Consider the following 18,795-nt stretch of genomic DNA (forward strand, 5'->3'; position numbering starts at 1 on the left):
TTAGCAGGCCTCTGTAGCCCACTCCTCTTCTCTGCTGCGGGACAGAGGTTTTGGGTTTTGACAAGAAAAAAAAAAGAATGTGTGGAGAAAAAAAAAGATGATATCTCTGCTTCTGCTGCATTGATTTTGATCCTTTATTAAAATTAAACCATCCACTGTGAATCCAGCAGTGATACAGGAGTGAAATGCTAAACCAGTGAAGTGCAATAACTGTTACATTAAACCTGCATGCATTGATTTGTTTGACCACTTGGGGGCAGCACAACAGGCTGTAAGCACAACATCAACATTTTGACACACAATGAAGTTGTTACAGTGAACGTGTTAGCTAACACGTTCCTATTGACACATCACAGATTTGGAGGGGTGTTTGTGTCTGCCTGCTGACTGTAAGTCTAATACTCATTTTCCTTTTACCTCTGTTTTTGGTCTCCACCAACTCCTGAGGGAAATATCACACTTTTTTTTTTTTTTAATAACTAAAAAAGTTCAAAAGCTCCACAGTTGGTGTCCGTTATTTTCTGTGGGTTCATTTCTACAAAGCTCACCAGTATACTCTAAATACAAACAATTATCACCAACAAAAGTTTGGAAAGTGGAAGTGGAAAGCCTTTACAGCTGGTAAAGTTGTTTATTGGAAGCCAGACTGCTCAAACATTAAGCTATCACTGATATTATATGATGCACAACTGTTCAGCTTTAAGCCCAGACCGCTTAACAACACATTTGGCATCTGAAAGCAAAACAGACTTTTTGATTTAACTGTGTGCAACACTGCATCTGCCTTTGCAAATCTGTTTGAGTTCTAACTGGCCACGGGCATAAAAGGTGAAAAAGAGATTGAGTCTGACAGCAACAACCATTACTGAGCTTTTCAGGTTAAGATCAATCCCCTGATTATTTGAAGAGAAAGAAATATATTCTGTCTGGTTAATGTCAATCATGCCCCACAATCACAAAGTGGAAGAAGACTGGGATGAAGATAATAGCTCACTAGAGCAGCTTTTAAACCAAAATATAGAATTTCACATTAATAATACAGTCAGCAACGGTTACACGTCGAGCGTGACTGATATTTGTTGAGTTATTATTTGAGAAGTAGAAGTAATATGATGATTAAGTATTTGCTGTAGAAACCGTGTGAGACATACCTGGTTGAACCTGCGCGTGAATGCAACCACATTGGGAGCCAAACTGTGTTTCTCCTTCCCGTTCCATCCACAGCTTGCCAGCTCCTGCCAATCAGAAAATCCCAGTTATCAACAGTTATGAGGAACGTGTAACAATAACCAATAACACCATGGAGTGTTATTGGACTACAGATTATTTAAACAAGATTATTTTCATGTGGACTAGTCCCACGAGTTCCCATCAGGACATTTGATTAAAAGCAATATTGTGATGACTGACATATTATTTTGAGATTAACGTCAAAGTAACATCAAAGTTTCACACAAACAGGTGACAACTTGAGGAAAACCTCAGGTGTTTTGATGATGCCGGTGAACTGTGGCCCCTGTCTAACATCACACATCTGTTCAGCTGGGTTGAGTTCTGGGAATCTGAGATCTGAGAATGAGAATGCTGTGAATCTCAGGCTGCTGCTGAAGGAGCTGTGAGCTCAGGCAAACTGAATATTAACATCTGTACACAGGGAAACGTTGTGCTGCTTGGAAGCATTTGCATTTCTGCAGTAATGAATGATGAACTTGGGATATCACCAGATTCCCATCTGTTTTGAGACTTCGTTAAGATTAGGAGTCACTATGATACATGAAATGACCACCGACAGCAATATATAAATAAATATATGAAGCTAATCTCTGCATTACTATGTTATTGGCAGATATATTCTACTTGACATGTCAGTGTCTTACTTTTTTTCATGTATGAAATCTGTGACACAGGAATGTGCTCTGGAGGAATCAGACATTCTTAGAAATAGAATGCTACACAGAAAGTTGATGGCAGTGCAGCTGTAATTATACGCATTTGGAAAAATTTAAATACTCGGGAGACCATGTTGGATGAGTGAACTGAAGTGTACTTGAAAGGCCCTCATCTTTAGTTACTTTCTAATTATCAGTCCTTAATGTGTCTACCATCTCTGGGTCCTCCTTCTCCCTGCATACAGTCTGTGTTGAGCCCAATGTAGTGGAAAGGAAATCCTTCAGGGCAGAGCAGTGACTGGAATTTCACTGACTAACACAGGGCAATGCAACAGTTCCAGAGTGGAGTTCAACCACTAAGGCCAGTCCGGGTTCAGCTGAGTGGCCACAGCTGTGAAGGCCATCATGGCTGGATTACAAATACTTGAAACAAAAAAAAAAAGGGGGACTGGAATCATCACGTGGGGAGGGGTGGATCTCTGTTAGCTTTTCTGCAAAACACTCCTGATCTTCTTAAGGATTCTCTGCATCATTCAGCACTGTCGCCTCACAGAAAGAAGGTTCTGAGTTCAGGGCCTTTCTACGTGGAGTTAGCATGGTCTCCCTGATGGATTCTTAATACCATTGCTGGAATTCAAATTTCTTTTAAAGGTATAAATGTGAGGTTGGAAACATTAAGAAGTTAGACCTAAAATTATGCTAAAGAGGCCTAACGCTTGACATGCATGTCTCTCTTACCTCTGGCTGTATCGCTTTGAAGACCGGTGCATCCATCAGGGTGATTTGGCTCTGAAATAACATGAAAGAACCTCTTACCCTAATGTTGCAATAAGACAACAACACAATAAGGTACATATATATGCACACACAGACTTGTTTCATTCTCCCTGTGGGGTACACTGGTTGCATTTCCTAACCCCTTACCCTAACCTTAACCACCACAACTTAATGCCTAACCTTAATCCTTACTCTAGCCATAACCCTAAATTAAACTTTATTTTTCTCATCGGTTTAGGTTTAGGTTAAGAGGACAGTAAACCTAAACTCCTTGCTTGGCCCCTCAGAGGCCCATAGTGCATATCAGACATGAGCTCCCCCTTTTCCTGCAGCTGTATGCTGAATGAGTGGAGGCCTTCCAGTTACTGGCCAAAAACAGACCAGCAGCTGCTAATAAATCTGAGCTATCGGCACTCTTTATAAGGAAACTTTATCAGAGAGACAACCTCCAACTCCCTCTCCTGAAACAAAAATAAATAAATAAATAAAAAAGTGTAAAAGCTTTGCCAGATAAGTTGCCTAAAGGTGTGCTCGGGTCTTTCAGACAAGATCTGATCTGGTTTATATGATGTGCAAATACCGAGTACTCACAGCAAACTCCTCAGGCGTCACCTTCAGCACATCGAAGACGACGGCGTCATAGCTCTTGGCGTAGTCCACGCAAGGTCCATCCAGAGAATCAGAGCTGCTGCTGGCCTGAGAGAGACACACAAACTGAATTACCCCCAGGAACAGCTCTATGCCTGCGTAACCAGCTGTCACGAAAGCACAACAAGAACGTTTGCCGTGACACTGTATATTGTCCTAATAAAGCTGGCAAAATGGATTGAGTCACAAGTCAGCTTCATTTTATCCACTGTTTAAAGTACAGATCCCTAAATTCTCTGTACACTCGGCCAAAGCAATAATGATGTTAACATTAGTGATGGATTGTTGGTCTGTCTCTCAATCTGTCCAGACTGCTATAAAATTTGATTTGGACATTTATGATCTTCAAAGAATAATTCCTCATGATTTTAATGCCTCTCTTCTCTCTCCAATTTTCACACAGAAATGTCTGCGTGACAGTCAGGTTGGACACATTTTCACTGAATCTATTTGACTCCAGATGATGAATCCTATTGTTTTTGATATTTTTTTTTAAAATGCCTATAATGATTCCTTGGCCTCTCTTACAAACACACATGATAAACCTAGGCCATTTAAAGGTTCCCTAAGGAAGTTTGTGACCACTACTAACTCACTAACTGATTAAAAACAATTTTCCTTTTGTTTGTTGTCATGGACGAGCACAAGGACACGTGCACGTGCACAACCATGTGGGTGATGCAATACACATTTCAGCCAGTGGGTTTTCAAACTTTTTCAGCGATCAGCAGGTGTTAATAACAAGACACACAAATAATGTGTCAACAAAGACGGGGAAGGAGAAGACTGCAAGCCAGTAAGGGATGTAAGTTTCAAAATTAAAAAAGGTGCAAACAGGAGAGGGCGATGTCATTACTCCAAAGACTGAAAGGCACGTACAGGATGACCCAAAATTCAAATAGTGAAAGCGTTTTAAATGCAGGGATACCACAACGGCAGACACTTCAATAAAAATGACTTTCATCATGTGATTCACTGGGTTATTACCGTGAATCAGTGCTTCCACCAAGTAAAAACAGATGCTTTGTTCCGGGCATATAACCCATTTCAAATTATGATCATTTGGCATAAATGCCTCTGATGTTTCCCCTAGCATGTTTATTTAGCCTTGATTCAATCTGCTTTGAATGTGGAGTTTTTGTCCTTCCTGGGTTTATAAGGCTCAGCTCTGACATTTTAATCAACAAAACCAAATGGAAAGCACTTCTTTCTTTTTCTTTTTTTTTTTTTGAAAATATTACTTGGAAAAATGAGAACAAAAGACATACAAGAACACACGTGCACAAGTCATTTTTAGATGTTTTGGAAAGAGACCTAGATCTACAAGTGGTTCACAGGTGGAAAATATGCTGTTTTTCCTGCCCTGGCTAGCTGGGCAGAAAAAGCTGGTCCATCCATCTCACAGAGCAGGATTTGTGCTCTGAACTACAGGTCAGATCACATGAATGATAGTATAGATATCCCCTGTATGTGTTCTAGACCTACACTATGATCCAAACACAATATTTCAAAGTTTCATTACAGTATGATTCAAACTCTGGGTGCATGTTGATGTCTCATTAGTCATTCTCAATGAGCTGTTGCACCCATTAGGACTAGATCACCTTTTAATTACATTCCAATCAACTGCTACTGTTTTTGAATGACAGTAGATTTATTAAAACTAGCGATGCCTGACTCAAATAACAACTGACAGTCTAAAAGGCTGATTGATCATTTAATTAAAAAGGAAGGAATAAACAAACCCAGAGTGTCCACACTAAGTAAATAATATGTTACATTTATGTTATAAATAAACTGTAATATGGTATGTAATTTAGTGTCATACACCAAAAGGTGCCTAACCTGGATAGGCACACGATCCCGCTGTTCATATTTAAAATGGAAGCTATAAAATGGAATTTAGGGCACAAACCTCAAATACACATCAAACACAAAGCGCCCTGCCTTACAGAAAAACCATATGAATGTGCAAAAACGCATGTGGTCATGTGGTTCTGCACGTGTGAAATTTATCATGTGAAAACATGTTAAAAACCACAAGTGAAATATGTACTTTGGGACATGGAAAACAGTTTTGGAACATTTTCATGATGTAATGTGTGAAACCCAGAACATATCTAATATAACCACAAAATCACTCAATAAACTTTGAAACGTACCTTATTTCAGTGAAATGTTGTTTTGTCCTACTTTTAACAATAACAGGGTTTGCTGCATGATTTTTATTGGCTATCTTATATAACTTCTAATTAACTTCTACCTAGAAGTAACTACTAATAATTGGCTTCATTAATTAACTGTCATTCCCTGTGTTCCACTGGAAAAAAAAATAGATTTTAAAAGCTCTGATGATAATAATATAGATGACAGGTTTTTGGACAAAGAAAGCTAGACTTTATTTAAATCAATACAAGGAGGGAAAAAAGATGTATTAGACGAAATAAAATAAAGTATGCAATGAACTAAACTCCATCAAAAGCCAGGCTAAAGAGATTTAAGTGTACATTTACACAGGTCCTCAGGCAGACTGTTCCAGCAGCTCAGAGCATTAAAGCTAAAAGCTTCACCACAAGGGACGTACTGCTTCATACACTGCACTGTTTCAATCATCATCAGTCATCCAATCTAGTGCCTTGGTGACTCCCCCGGGAAGCTCCAGTCCCGCCCCCCCCCCCCTCGTGCATGCATTACGGATTTCAGCTGATTAGCTTCAACGTGTGGGTGGATTCAGCTTCACCTCCTCTCTGACAGGGGGGAGGCCACGGTTAGTTAAGCCAGCTTGTATGATGTAGATCTGATAGGAATCCTTTGCTTCTGTATGGCTGTCTGGTATCTGCCTCTGTCTTGAAATGCTTATCCCCAATAAAAACATTGCAGCATGCAGCTTGGTCCAAGAGGAGGTGATACTGATGAGAGTTTGGCTGAATCAGAATGGGAATCCTCTGGACTTTTGAGGAACTTTCAGAAGCTGGAATTATGCATTTCCTAAGATACTCACCAACGTCTCCACAGACCTACGCTGAGAAGGGTGTTATATGGGTAACCACGTGCAGAAGAGCTGAACCACTTCCCAGATCTCAATAATGTGGACCTGTGTGTCAAATGAGTTGATGGCTGACTCAACTCTTGTCAGGAAGCAGGTTCAAAACAAGTGGAACCACCACACAAATGAAACCCCAGGGTGCATTTGCCTATGTGTAGCCCGGAGAAGCTGAATTCCAGCTGAAGCCCTTGTAAACTTTTGTCCTATGTACCACGATGTGTTCACCGTAATCACGCCAAGGTCTGGGAGGCTGCTGAACTGTGAGGGGATGAAGTGAATCATGGGAAAAGGCTTCGAGCGATTCCATGGAGATGAACAGAAATTCCTGACCCCAAAAATCATTTCTAAATATTTTTCTGAACAGCTCATAATGGTCTTAATAACAGCGACTTATATATAAATGCAGATCTGCTGCTTTACATAGCAGGTAGAACAGATATGACCGCTTCATACAATAATATTTTGCCTTTAAACAACCTGCTAAACACTGCTAATATTACAGTCATTTTATATTGGTATTATTATGGGTCATTTTCCAAGTTAAGTCTGGTCAAGTCTGCAGCTTAGACCAGACCCTGTGAAGAGAAGATTCTGCTTGACATTACTTAACTTCATCAACCTGAAGAAGTGTTGATTTGAACTGGTGCCCACAGTACATGACAGCTTGCCAAGGAACACTAAATATGTATAACTATACTGGATAACAAAATAACCTCACTCCAGATCAAAGATGAATAATTACAAGCGACAGCAGTGAACTTCTTACCTCTGAGGTGACTGAATTGATGCTGGTGCCATCCGAGAGCCCGTTCCTGCGATACATACTCACAGAGGGACTGGTGGGATGCACAGGTCAGGGCAACAAAGGCCTTTAGCTGGGGGGCACACATAACCTCTCATCCATGCCTGGGGGACAGAGGACAGAGGACACAGTCTTTAACTTCTTTGAGTAAAGCACCGTCACACCATGTTTTCCAGTTGCACCATTACATCAGTACGAAATATTCTACATCTGCCACTGTTTTATACACATGTACACAAAAATTTACCATTACTAATGTGGAAACAATGAGAGTTCAATGATCTGTGTTTGAAACATAGCACACAGCCAAATCTCTAGACCAAGCAAAAAGGTTAACATCTCTGGTTCTGCTTTTTACTGTTCATCGTGAGTATAATAAGGTGGTGAACTGTGATGGAAATTTATCATAATGACAACGTTCTTAGTTAACCTGATGTGCCCTGCACGACTGGAACATATGATTTAAAATGTTTTTCTTTTTGTATCTCTGTGACCCTGAAATGTAGCAACTAGTAGTAACTAGTCTGTAAGCACCTGTAGCAGCCTCATCCTGCTCTCCCTGCTCTCAGCAGACTTATCTTACACTCCCTTCTTTCTTTTCTTTTCTTTGTTACTGATATACTCATATGCAGTGTATTCAGGAGAAGCCTTCTTTGGCAGACGTGGCAGACTCCGTCCTGTATTCTGACCCCTTTGCAGGTTTGTTTATTTATATTAGAATACTAAAACTTTCCACCACAATGCTCCTAGTTATGCATTTTAACACAGAGATCAGAAAGTCAACTCATGAAAACATGAAAATCAACTATAGCCTGTCACATGGTCCTAAAGGACTGGTTCTAATTACATACAAAAGTTTCATTTTAGCAGATCAGTACTCAGTACATATGCCACAAGAAGCCACACACGAAAGCAGACAGGGTGCAGAACCTGGACAAACTATATGAAGCACAAACGATAGGGGCAACATCAAAGTGTGGCTGTTGTCAGTGCTGAGACGCCCTCTAATGTGTAACTGAAACTCTGCACGCGTGCAGGACCGACTGATACGCTGGGGTTTGTAAGACACAAGCATTTACCAGAGGCAGGGTGTGATGAAAAGGTGCTACTGAGTTGCTTGACAAACATGGAGCTGAGGAAACCAGTGGTCTGAGTTGGACCCATACTAAGCGACTGAATATACAGATATCTCACCCTCTGCTACTTGAATTTTGTTCATCGTGGTAAGCAAAAACTCTAATTCCAAGAGCAGTCAGGTAAGCATTTTTAAACTATTCTACCTAAGCAGACACTGGCAGTTGCAGTCTGTTATTATACCACTATTACTCTGTATATTGTATAAACTGTAGCAATTAAAAACAATTTTAAAAATATGGTTATTGGTGACATTATCAAATCTTTTTTCAGTTTCTCTGTGGCCAGCTCTGGCCTTGATCCCACTCCCATGCCCCTGACAGAAAAAAAACAATGTGAAAGATTAGGATTAATATCACATCCACATCACCTGAACTCCCCTCATCCTCTTTCACCCTTTACAGTAAACAGCAGATAATTTAATGAATAAAAGGAGAGCTCAAGCTTCTCCATAGAAAACTATAGCAGCCTGTATTAGCCATATATTTTGTTCCTCCTCTCTGACATTAGAATCCTGGTGTGGAAGGTTTCTTCAGGGCCAGTATGGACAACAGGAACGATAGTACCAACTAATACCTCTCCAATGAACATATGGACCGTGAGTATTGTTTTAAAACAGTCTTGAGAACCTCACGAACATGCTCTTCAATACAATGCTTCTCAATTTATACAGCATTTCAAATACGTTTATAAGGGGATGAGGTGTTAAATTTAATTTTCAGTAGAAAAGGAAACTCCTGTCATTGCACAAATTTATTTTAAAAGAGACTTTAAAGAGAAGGGCCATTTTTTTGGAACTTGGAAAGGTCTGAGTGCATCTCAGCCAACAAGCTATGACAGTTTCTTGACAGATGGTCAGAGTAAATAAAAACAGAAATATTCAAAGTATTTTCCAAAGTAGCTCCTGACTCACAGAGTAAATACAGTAGTAAATAAACTCAGAACTGATATGTTGTGTGAGGAATTGCAGCATTTCATTATGCCCATCAGCATTATGGGTAGATTTATACTGTAAAAAGCTGGAGTTTATGAACATGTTTATGTATTTATGTTCCTGAACACATATGATCATATAGTATCAGCAGTATTACCAGCTAACTGGATGCAGATTTTTCCATAGCATGGATACAGACACATAAGCAAAGCTGAGCTTTTCCTGAACACTAACACACACTTGTGACCATTAGGTGGCAGCATTGACCAATATTCACCTACACTGTGTCCAGCTCCACAGCTCCACCACCTTTATTCTGAACAGGTGTTCAGTCTGTGGTGTGTTCACACTGTAAGAATGACAAAAGTAATTATACTCTAAATGACCATTATGCTTTTTGGATGGATAATGTGATGCAAAGCTTCTCACAGATGGAACAAATAAATATGAATACTGGATGTCAGTAAGACAGCTCCATGAACACATCAGAATACAGAAAATAACAATTAAATCCCTGTAAATACGTTTTTAATGGGTGGAGGGGGGTTGAGGAAAATTTGATGCTATTTAACTAAAAACTATGTCTTTTCACATCATTTTGGACAATTATCATTACAATACTTAGTTTAAAATAAAAAAAAATAAAAAAACACAGGCTGTGATTTTTCATGAGTCTTACTCCAACTTTAAGACATTTAAGACTTGTTCCGTGAGATTCCTTTATTCAGAGGTGAAGAGAATCCTCATCATTACTCCTGATACCTAAAACCCACATTAGTGTATTTTGCCCATCAGTCACAGACTCACACTCTCTCCCGACAGGCTTTTGAAGGTCACAATCAGTCATTTAGATTCTCTAAAGACACTATGACCTTGTATTCACGCAATCATTTATTTCCTCCATTGAAGCAAACCACAAGCCTTCAGAAACTCCTGCATGTTAACTCAGACCAACAAGACACTGCTGACCGACGTCAAAAGACTATAAACACAATCTCAGTTCATACATGTGCTGTTGTGTTTCTTGCAGATATATCAGCACAGAAACACCACACTAGGTTTGAGTCATTTAGAAACAATGTCTCCATTTACACAGTTTGTCTACTAGAATCCTGACAAGTCCTGCTCAGTTCCACTCTCACTCTTTGTCACAATTTTTTTTTTTTTTTAAATTACAGTTGTAAGTGATTACATACTGCAAATATACCTGTAAAACCAAACCATCTCATTTTTCTGACATTTTGCTCATTTTTACAAAGACACACAGCATCAAAGTCTTCCCTGAAGAGAGGCTATGAAATCTTAATTGAACCTGAGGGAACATGGGGATGAATTATCTCTCTCATGCAATATTTTGAGGGCTCGATGTAGGAAAATGTGGCCTCAATATATATATTTTATTTTCTCTACAGCCAATCGGGGGCTTTGTAATTGAGATACAGTTGAAAGAGGGGGGGGGGGGGGGGGGAATAAAAACCTGTTGTTGGGCAAAACTGCTTGCATCATACAGCACTCTCACACTACTGCCACATGCCTCTGCTTGCACTGTCCATAATTAAGGCTCTCTCACTGAACAAACACCTTTTTAGGGGAGTCCCTATGAGGTTTGCAAAAAAAGGGGTCAGTGATAAATTATTTGTGTAGCAGCATGGTAATCAAATTTTAAGAAGCCATCCTGTTGGGTGGGGGATGGGAGGGGGGGGGGGGGGGGGGGGGTGAAAAGGAGTGTGAGAGCTAATAGTGATGGTTGCTAGCTACAGCTAGCTACTATACACTATCCTCCATCTAACGTTTTCTATCTGTGAAGGCTAAGTTACAAGTGGAAGACTGAGCAAAGAAAGCAATAAATCTATGGAAGAATTAAAAAAAAGAGATTCAAAAAGAAAACACTTGTAATATCTCAGAATTTCAGCATATTAACAAGCAGTTTAATCCACAAAGAGTACACCAGGGGTGTGGAGTTCAAAAGACATGGTTTAGATTTATCAGATTGAGGGAGGGTTACAGGAAATGTAGGAACCAGTATTTGTGGAGTTGGATCCATTAAGGCAGGATATCTCAGCCTCTGCAACCTTGAACTGAAAATGAAACTTTATGTTGGGACAACGGCAGCTACAGAGATACAACATGGACACCACGACAATATGTCCAGCATGAGCTGCTTGATTTTTCTTTCCTCCTACAACTTTCTGATGGAGAAACTTGGAGGAGATCATTAAGAATAAAAACAACACTATTGTACTTGGATTTGAAACATTCTCCAATCAGTCATTAAACCTTCAGTATGTTTGGATCATCATGCTGAACGCTAGCTGCAATGAATTTCAACAAATGGTGCCCACAAAAACACAGTGAGACACAGTGTTTCAGTGAGAAAGCCAATATATTTTGGATGCAGATCACCAGGATCAGAACACACAGCTTCTTTAGTGTTTAGTTAAATGTCTTAGTCTCGCCTCAGCTCTCAGCACCTCTGACGCTGTATTCCTGAAGTATACTGTTGCTCCACGAGTCTGAGCTTCATGGTCCTGGCAGTCGGCCGTGACATCCTCTTGATGAGGATGAGTCATGTATTGCTGTTATTGCTGTAATCTCCTTATGTTGAGGTAAGATCACTGTTCAGGAGGGCTGGGCTGAAAATGATCTCATAGCAGTATCTTAATGTTTCAGACCAGCTCTTAGTCAGCTTCTTTCAGACCTATGTTGTGCTCTGCATGGAACTGAATTTTAGGATTTTTGGAAACACAATCAGTAAAGCAGTCTTAAAGCAGGGACACCAGCTGTCCTCAGAGAAGATCTGCTGATACACTCTAACTACACCCACCATCTCTGCACACTGCACTTAGCATGTCACAGTTGGTGTCTGTTAGCTAAACCACGCTAGTCATGTTGTCCAATGGATGTTTAGCTCATATAATGAGCATTGTTGGCAAAGCAAATGCAAATGAGAAATCAGTGCTGGAAGAACTTCTCATGTCTTTCATGTCTAACATTTGGGATTACTGCAAAAACCCTGATCACAACTACTTTGGTCAATATTGAGATCACGATTATTTAACACGCACAGACTCTGGAAACATCATTCATCTACTGAACTTGTCTTTTTAACAGTGGATTTCCTTGAACTGTAAATATGATTAAACTGAAAAACAAATTGAAAAATAATTGAAAAATAACTATATATATAATTTTTGGGGAGAATGGGAGCTCTCTTTTCTTGACTCATGAATCCTGTTGTTTTATTGGTTGTTATTATTGCAGGCATTAATGGAGATGGGGTCAGGAGGATCATTAGTGATCTGATTTTACACTGAATGAATTCATCTGAAGTGATATTAAAAATGCTTAAGAAGGGAAACTAAATTAATTTGTATTTAGAGTTCATTAAGTTTGCTGACTCTGAATTAAGTTTCGTAGCCTGGGGCCGCCACATGTGCGTCTTCTGTTGTCTACGACAAGCACACTGTCAAATAATTAAATAAAAAGTACTAGAAAATCTGCTGTGCTTCTTCTGTCTGTCACAGTCACAACAAATGTGAGGCTCTGCTTGGAGCTGGAACTGTAGTTTGCAGGAAACTGGATAAATGCTGCCTGACACATGGATGAGTGAACAACAGATGGTGCTTCCCACTTGTTCCCGCCGGGTGAATCCTTACATTTTTCTCAGGATGCCATGGTGACAATGTGAATGTGAACACACTGAAGAGCCCGCAGAGGGTCTATGTGTTTTTTTTTCTGAGCTGAATTCTCCAGTTCATAAAGGAAAACGATGAAGACAAATTCCTAATCTTTTAGGTTTTATCCTTAAGCTCAATGTCAATAAAAATGTAGAACTTTTGTGCTTTAACTTTTCTTACCCCTCTCTCCGTCCCTCCTGTTTAGCAGCATCGTCTAAAGATAAACATGCTGGCAGTCCATCCAGGCACCTGTCCAACACTGTAGTCCAAGAAGACACATTAAACACTTTACAGTATATGTGGAAAAATAATGGGCAGGCTGAAATGAATTTTCTCCATGGTGGTCCTAATGTTTCTGATGACTGCCCTATTTTCCTCTAATGCTATCAGGATCCATTATCAAATCCAATACCTACATTTGGAGTACTGGACAGTACCATTTCAATATCAATTTTTCTTTTTCAATTAAAAAAAAAAAATCAGTACCTTACAAGGAAAAATTTATCAGAAAGGACAAACGTCCATAACAAGTTCCCACGAGTCCCAGGTTTTGTCTTTTACTTGTTACTTTTACTTATTTTGTGTGAACAGTAGTTAAAAGTGAAAAAAGTGATTCACTTTGTAATGAAGGTTTCAATTTCCCCACAGTGACATTTCTGGAACCTACTAAATAAATAAATAAATAAATTGTGAGTGATTACTCGGTTGATGTGAGATGAAAAGTCTATCTCAGATCAACAGATACACTTTAATGTCATTAAGTGTAACAACCCACGTTGTGGGGACTTTGTGTCCCCTCAGGACACATGCAGGGATAAATCAGCCCCAAAACTCCCGCAGACTGCCCCCGGCTGTGGTCAAAGACTCATGGACTTCACGAGTAAGCACACAGTGTACTACATGGAAGTGAACAGAAGAATCCAAACTGAGACAGAGCAAAGACTGAGACTCCCTACTTCACTGAAAAGTCCATTCTCAGTTTATAGGCACTGGAGGCTTCAAGTTTCCACATCACACACTTGTCTATGTTGCATACTCGACCACAACTGGCCCCAGATTGAGCTGTGATGTCACAACATCCTGTCGGTATGTCCACATGTTAAACTAAGGTTAAAGGCCATCTCATCATTATAGGCCTTAAAAAGGCCCTGACTTCAATCCAAATCTTTTAGTACTCATTATCTGCCATCACAAATCCTGTCTGATAATTATGTTTACCTAAATGAAACCGATGCCCAGTGAACACATCAGCTACAACCTGAAATTGAGATAAGATAGAACAAAGATGACAAAGATGCTCAGTACCTTTACTTTTTCATGAGTTACTTAACCTAAACATTGAAAGACCTCATACGAAACCATATGGCTGATCTGCTTCAATTATTTACATGACATAGATGAAACTGAAACCAAAGGTTTAACTGAGAAAATGTGACGTAAGTGTGATCAGCTGTTGTTGGGTAAGAAGCTGGACATACTCCAGTTCTTAGTGGCAGATCAGAAGTTAACCAAAATGATCATTAATCAAGCTAGTCTAATTAACGCTGACAACTCACCAGGCAATATAAGATTGATACTGACTGTTTTCACAACACTGGCATAACAGCTGGAACACACTGACCTTTATACCCGATTTTTAGTTGCTGATTCACGTGTGAGGTTATTGAGCTCGGAATATAAGCTGAAGTGGGACACTCCCATATTTAACACGGTGTGGCATTCTCTGGAGAACAGGCTCTACTCTGTCGTAGGCCGTCGTAGATAGATGTGACAGAGTGATGCATCTTTTCGGTCACCAACAACCTTTGGCAGGGTCCAGCTGGCAGCTTGGCCAGAGGTTATCAACCAACTGGATTAAAGTTTCAGTGGAGCTGTTAATTGACATCAATTAGCCACAGCTGATATAATCTATCCCTCAGTGATACTGGTCATTTTATCCAGCAAAAGCAACAGTTAGCACTAGCTAGAAGATTACAAATGCTAATAATACCTGCGTGTTTACAATATTGGTCTCAGATAAAAGGTCTGATAAGTGATTTTTGTGATATTTGTTATGTTATGTTATGTTATATGTGACATGTTATTTTAACTAGTGAAAGCAATGGTCACTGCCAGCTAACACTGAGAGGCTGCTGGCTGAAAGTCCAGACACTCCTCAGAGAGGAGAGATAACCACTTTGTCAATACAGGTGTTGTAATTCTGTGTAACTGTGCATCAACAATTTTTCACATTCAAACTCATACGCACAATCCTTAGCATCAGCTCAGGACTATATCCTGACCCAGACTGAATTTTGATGTTGTTTATGTCTTGTTGACATTATACAAGTCTACGTGTGTGACCACACTTTGTACCAAACCAACAGAGAAACATGAAGACGTACAAGCCAAAGTTCCCGACCTGGTTTCGGATCATCGGCCTTGCTGTTACTGGGTTATGGGTCTAGATCCCCAGACCACCAGGAGAAGACAGCTTACACTGACAGCAATGGACACATTAACTGAACTCTAAATTCATATCAGTAGAGAACTACATTGAAGTCAAAGAGAGTGAATGACCAACACTCAGTGGACAGTAGAAGACATCAAAGGACCTTGTGGTTCACAGTCAGCACCCTGTGTCCTTTGTTTTCACAATCTGAGATACAAACACTTTTAGTGGAATATTAATAATAATAATCACCATCATCATCTTCATCATCAACTTTACAATTCCAATAGGGCTGAATAATAAATTTATTATTTGTCTTACCCAAACAGGTCCAACAGAACTAAAAACAGAATGAGGTGCCCAACAAACAGTTTGTGCTGAATCAAGCTATATAAATTGTGTGTGTTTACAATCTACTTGAGTGGCTTACTCCACTACTTTTAAATGAAAGTGCCAGATAGTGAAGCAAACATCATAGAAATTTAAGTTCAATCTGGTTACTTCACATATTACTTTGGTCATAAGTATAAATCATGTACCTCGCGCTGACATCTCATAGTGAGTTCAGGTAAACCCAGAGAACTCAATGTTACAACTGAAATAAAATACCATATACTATTTCATAGTTTGACATCACTGTAAACCTTGGCGGGGTACACCCTGGACTGGTTGCCAGTCGATCGCACGACTGACACACACACAAAGATAGACCGCTCACACCTAAGGGCAATATAGAGTAGCCAATTAACCTAATGTGCATGTTTGGGATTATGGGAGGAAGCCGGAGTACCTGGAGAAAACCCACGCACACACAAGGAGAACATGCAAACTCTGCACAGAAGAGCCCAGACCGGGGCTGGAACCTGGAACCCTCTTGCTGTGAGGCAACAGTGCTAACCACTGCATCACCGTGCCGCCCACCCTAATCTTCATATTGATCATTACTAAGTGTTAAAGGACACTTAGTTGCAGTGAAGAAAGCACAGACTACACTGTCTATTATTTAGTATCAGCAGGAGTTAAAGTGGGGTTTGGCAGGTGGGGGAACCCTCAGATCCAGTGTCTGGCATAGCGGTGTGTGTGTGTGATTGGGGGGGGTTCACACATAATGATGTGTGAAACTGCCAAACAGATTTATTTACTTATTAATCCACCCAGTCACAGGATCACTCCAGCCCACTTTTGGGTCTGGAAGGCAGACACTCTCCATGTTTAAGAGGAAGCCAAAAACCTTCCTTTATGATAAATCTTATAGTTAGTGCTGTCTCATGCTTTCCCTGAACCGCCCCCTAGTTATGCTGTTATAGGCTTGGACTGCTGGGGGACTTCCCATGATGCACCAAGCTCATCTCTTGTCCTCTCCCTCTCCTTCTGCTCTCATTCATATCCCATTAATGCTTGTTGCCAATTCAGCTTCTTCTCTTTAATGTAGCTTTGTTCTCTTTCTCTTCTCTTCTCCTGTCACTCTCTGCAGGTTCATCTGCCTCCAGAGCTGTCGAGTCTGGATCTGCCTCTGTGATCCACCTACTGCCCCATAATTAGTCCTATTAATAGTCTTACTATCATTATTGTTTGTATGACCATTAGTTCTTTCCTCCTGCTCTCCATGAGTTGGGTTCACTTCAAGGTTTCTACCTGTTAAAGGGGATTTTATTCAATTATTCTACTTTTGAATGTAACTGTTTTAATGGTGTTTGGTCTGTTGTTCTTTCTTTCTTTTTGTACTCTCAACATCATTGAAAATATGAGTTTTGCCCTCAATGGTTCTTCAAGATTTAAATAAAGGTTGAATGAAAAATAATAATGTCTAGACCTGGCCGATATGAAAAGAGCCCTGACATCACTTCTGTTATCATATATGAGGGAAGCAGGGTCAGCATTTGTAATTCCACCTCAGTGGAGCACATCCTTAAATGTTGTCTCACAGGATGAATAACAACATACAGCATTGGACATTAATATCTGTGCTGTTGTCTCTCACTCTCTCTCTCTCTCTCTCTCTCTCTCTCTCACACACACACTCACACACACACACACACACACACACACACACACACACACACAGACACACACACACACACACACACACACACACATATGTGTGTGAAATTGCAGGGGCGGTTTAGCGAGGAGGGTGGGAGGGTCTTATTTTTAGTGAGGGCCCAATACATGCTGGAGCCGGCCCTGCGCCGCGCATAAACATGTTTCGACACCTGAGATTCGCCGACACACACACACACACGCGCGCGCGCACACACGTCTGCACTCCTGAACGACATCGGCCATGTCCCATATGAGCCCCCCCTCAGCCAGGCCTGCCTGTCTGCCTCCCACCGCTGCTGCTGCTGCTGCTGCGTGTGTGTCAGCGTTGCGGCTACAGTCATAACAAGCTAACGCATCTGTGGTGCCTACCTTTCCACCAGGCAGAGTCCCTCGCTGCCGCCGCTGCTGCTGCTTTAATAAAGACGACAGTATAAGTCCACATTAAACAGAAAACGAGTCCAGCCTCGGTGAACAAGCGGTGTTTTCCCTGCAGTGTCCAAAGGGAGGTGAGGGTGTTGGGGGGGGGGTTACTCCTCCTTTGAGCCGAACATGAAGCCAAGGTCGTAACGTTTGGTCCGCAGGATACAAAAACCGCACGGGATACATTAGACGAAATCATACAAACATGGCAGTGACGTGCCAGCTTCTCTTCAGCCGAAGACAAAAAAAAAGGAGAAGAAGAAATGAAAATGAATAAATACCGACAGCAGGAAGTGACAGGTAGGCGCACTTATCTTGACGGCCAGGTGTAATGTCTAATCATCGGCTCGGCTCCACCGAGAGTTCCCGCCTCTTAATAGCAGCTGGCCAATCAGCGAGCGGCTGTTAAAAAGCTAGCGTCCTTCAAGACGCAGGTGCATCTGAGACCCCTTCATAAGCTGTCCTGCTGGCTCGTACATTCCAGATTTCTCCGTGGTGCGTTCCCGAAATGTAAAATTAGAAGGCGTGACTGCAGTCACAGGACATTATCTGATATGAAAGCCTCAGACTGCACGAGTTGTTTTAAAAAATCCCGCCTGGATTTTTAAATTTTTCATACCAGATGAGTCTTAATTGTGCATTTTGTTGCTCAGTCTAGAAGAACTGAGATTTCCAGGATTTCTCCTCCTGAGTCCAGATCAAAAATATCTACATCATCTTGGATTTTGGTCTATTCTAGTCTTTTCTTACTGTAATGTGACCAGGAAAAATTTTGTAGAAAATATTAACCTTTAAAAAGGTAGGATTCCTAAAGACTTGATTACAAATACGAATGAATGATTTTCAAGAGGAAGAAATAAAGAAAAAAGTATTAAGATTTTGACACAGATCTCTGTGAATCTGATTCACTCTTTTATTCTGGTTTGTGCACACAAGTCCACTCCATCTGTCAGCTTTAGTTCAGGTGTGTGGACCAGCATGTCTACAGCTGATC

General features: G+C 40.6%; 1 protein-coding gene across 3 annotated transcripts in view; it reads right to left on the reverse strand.

Moving 5' to 3' along the window:
* The window catches only part of LOC121195118 (ras-specific guanine nucleotide-releasing factor RalGPS1-like), a 65,736-nt gene extending 47,710 nt beyond the window's left edge, over positions 1-18,026 (reverse strand). For all 3 annotated transcript variants that reach the window (XR_005895440.1, XM_041058375.1, XM_041058376.1), the window contains exons 1-5: positions 17,751-18,026; positions 7,127-7,266; positions 3,258-3,362; positions 2,628-2,678; positions 1,152-1,235 (exon numbers count right to left, since the gene is read on the reverse strand). Coding sequence is in view for 2 of the 3 variants with exons in the window: in XM_041058375.1 (XP_040914309.1) it covers positions 1,152-1,235; positions 2,628-2,678; positions 3,258-3,362; positions 7,127-7,183 (297 nt within the window). In the remaining variant the exon portion in view is untranslated. The remainder of the gene's footprint in view (positions 1-1,151; positions 1,236-2,627; positions 2,679-3,257; positions 3,363-7,126; positions 7,267-17,750) is intronic.
* Positions 18,027-18,795: the final 769 nt, after the last annotated feature.

The sequence above is a fragment of the Toxotes jaculatrix genome, chromosome 16 (assembly GCF_017976425.1).
Source record: "Toxotes jaculatrix isolate fToxJac2 chromosome 16, fToxJac2.pri, whole genome shotgun sequence".
NCBI lineage: Eukaryota > Metazoa > Chordata > Actinopteri > Toxotidae > Toxotes > Toxotes jaculatrix.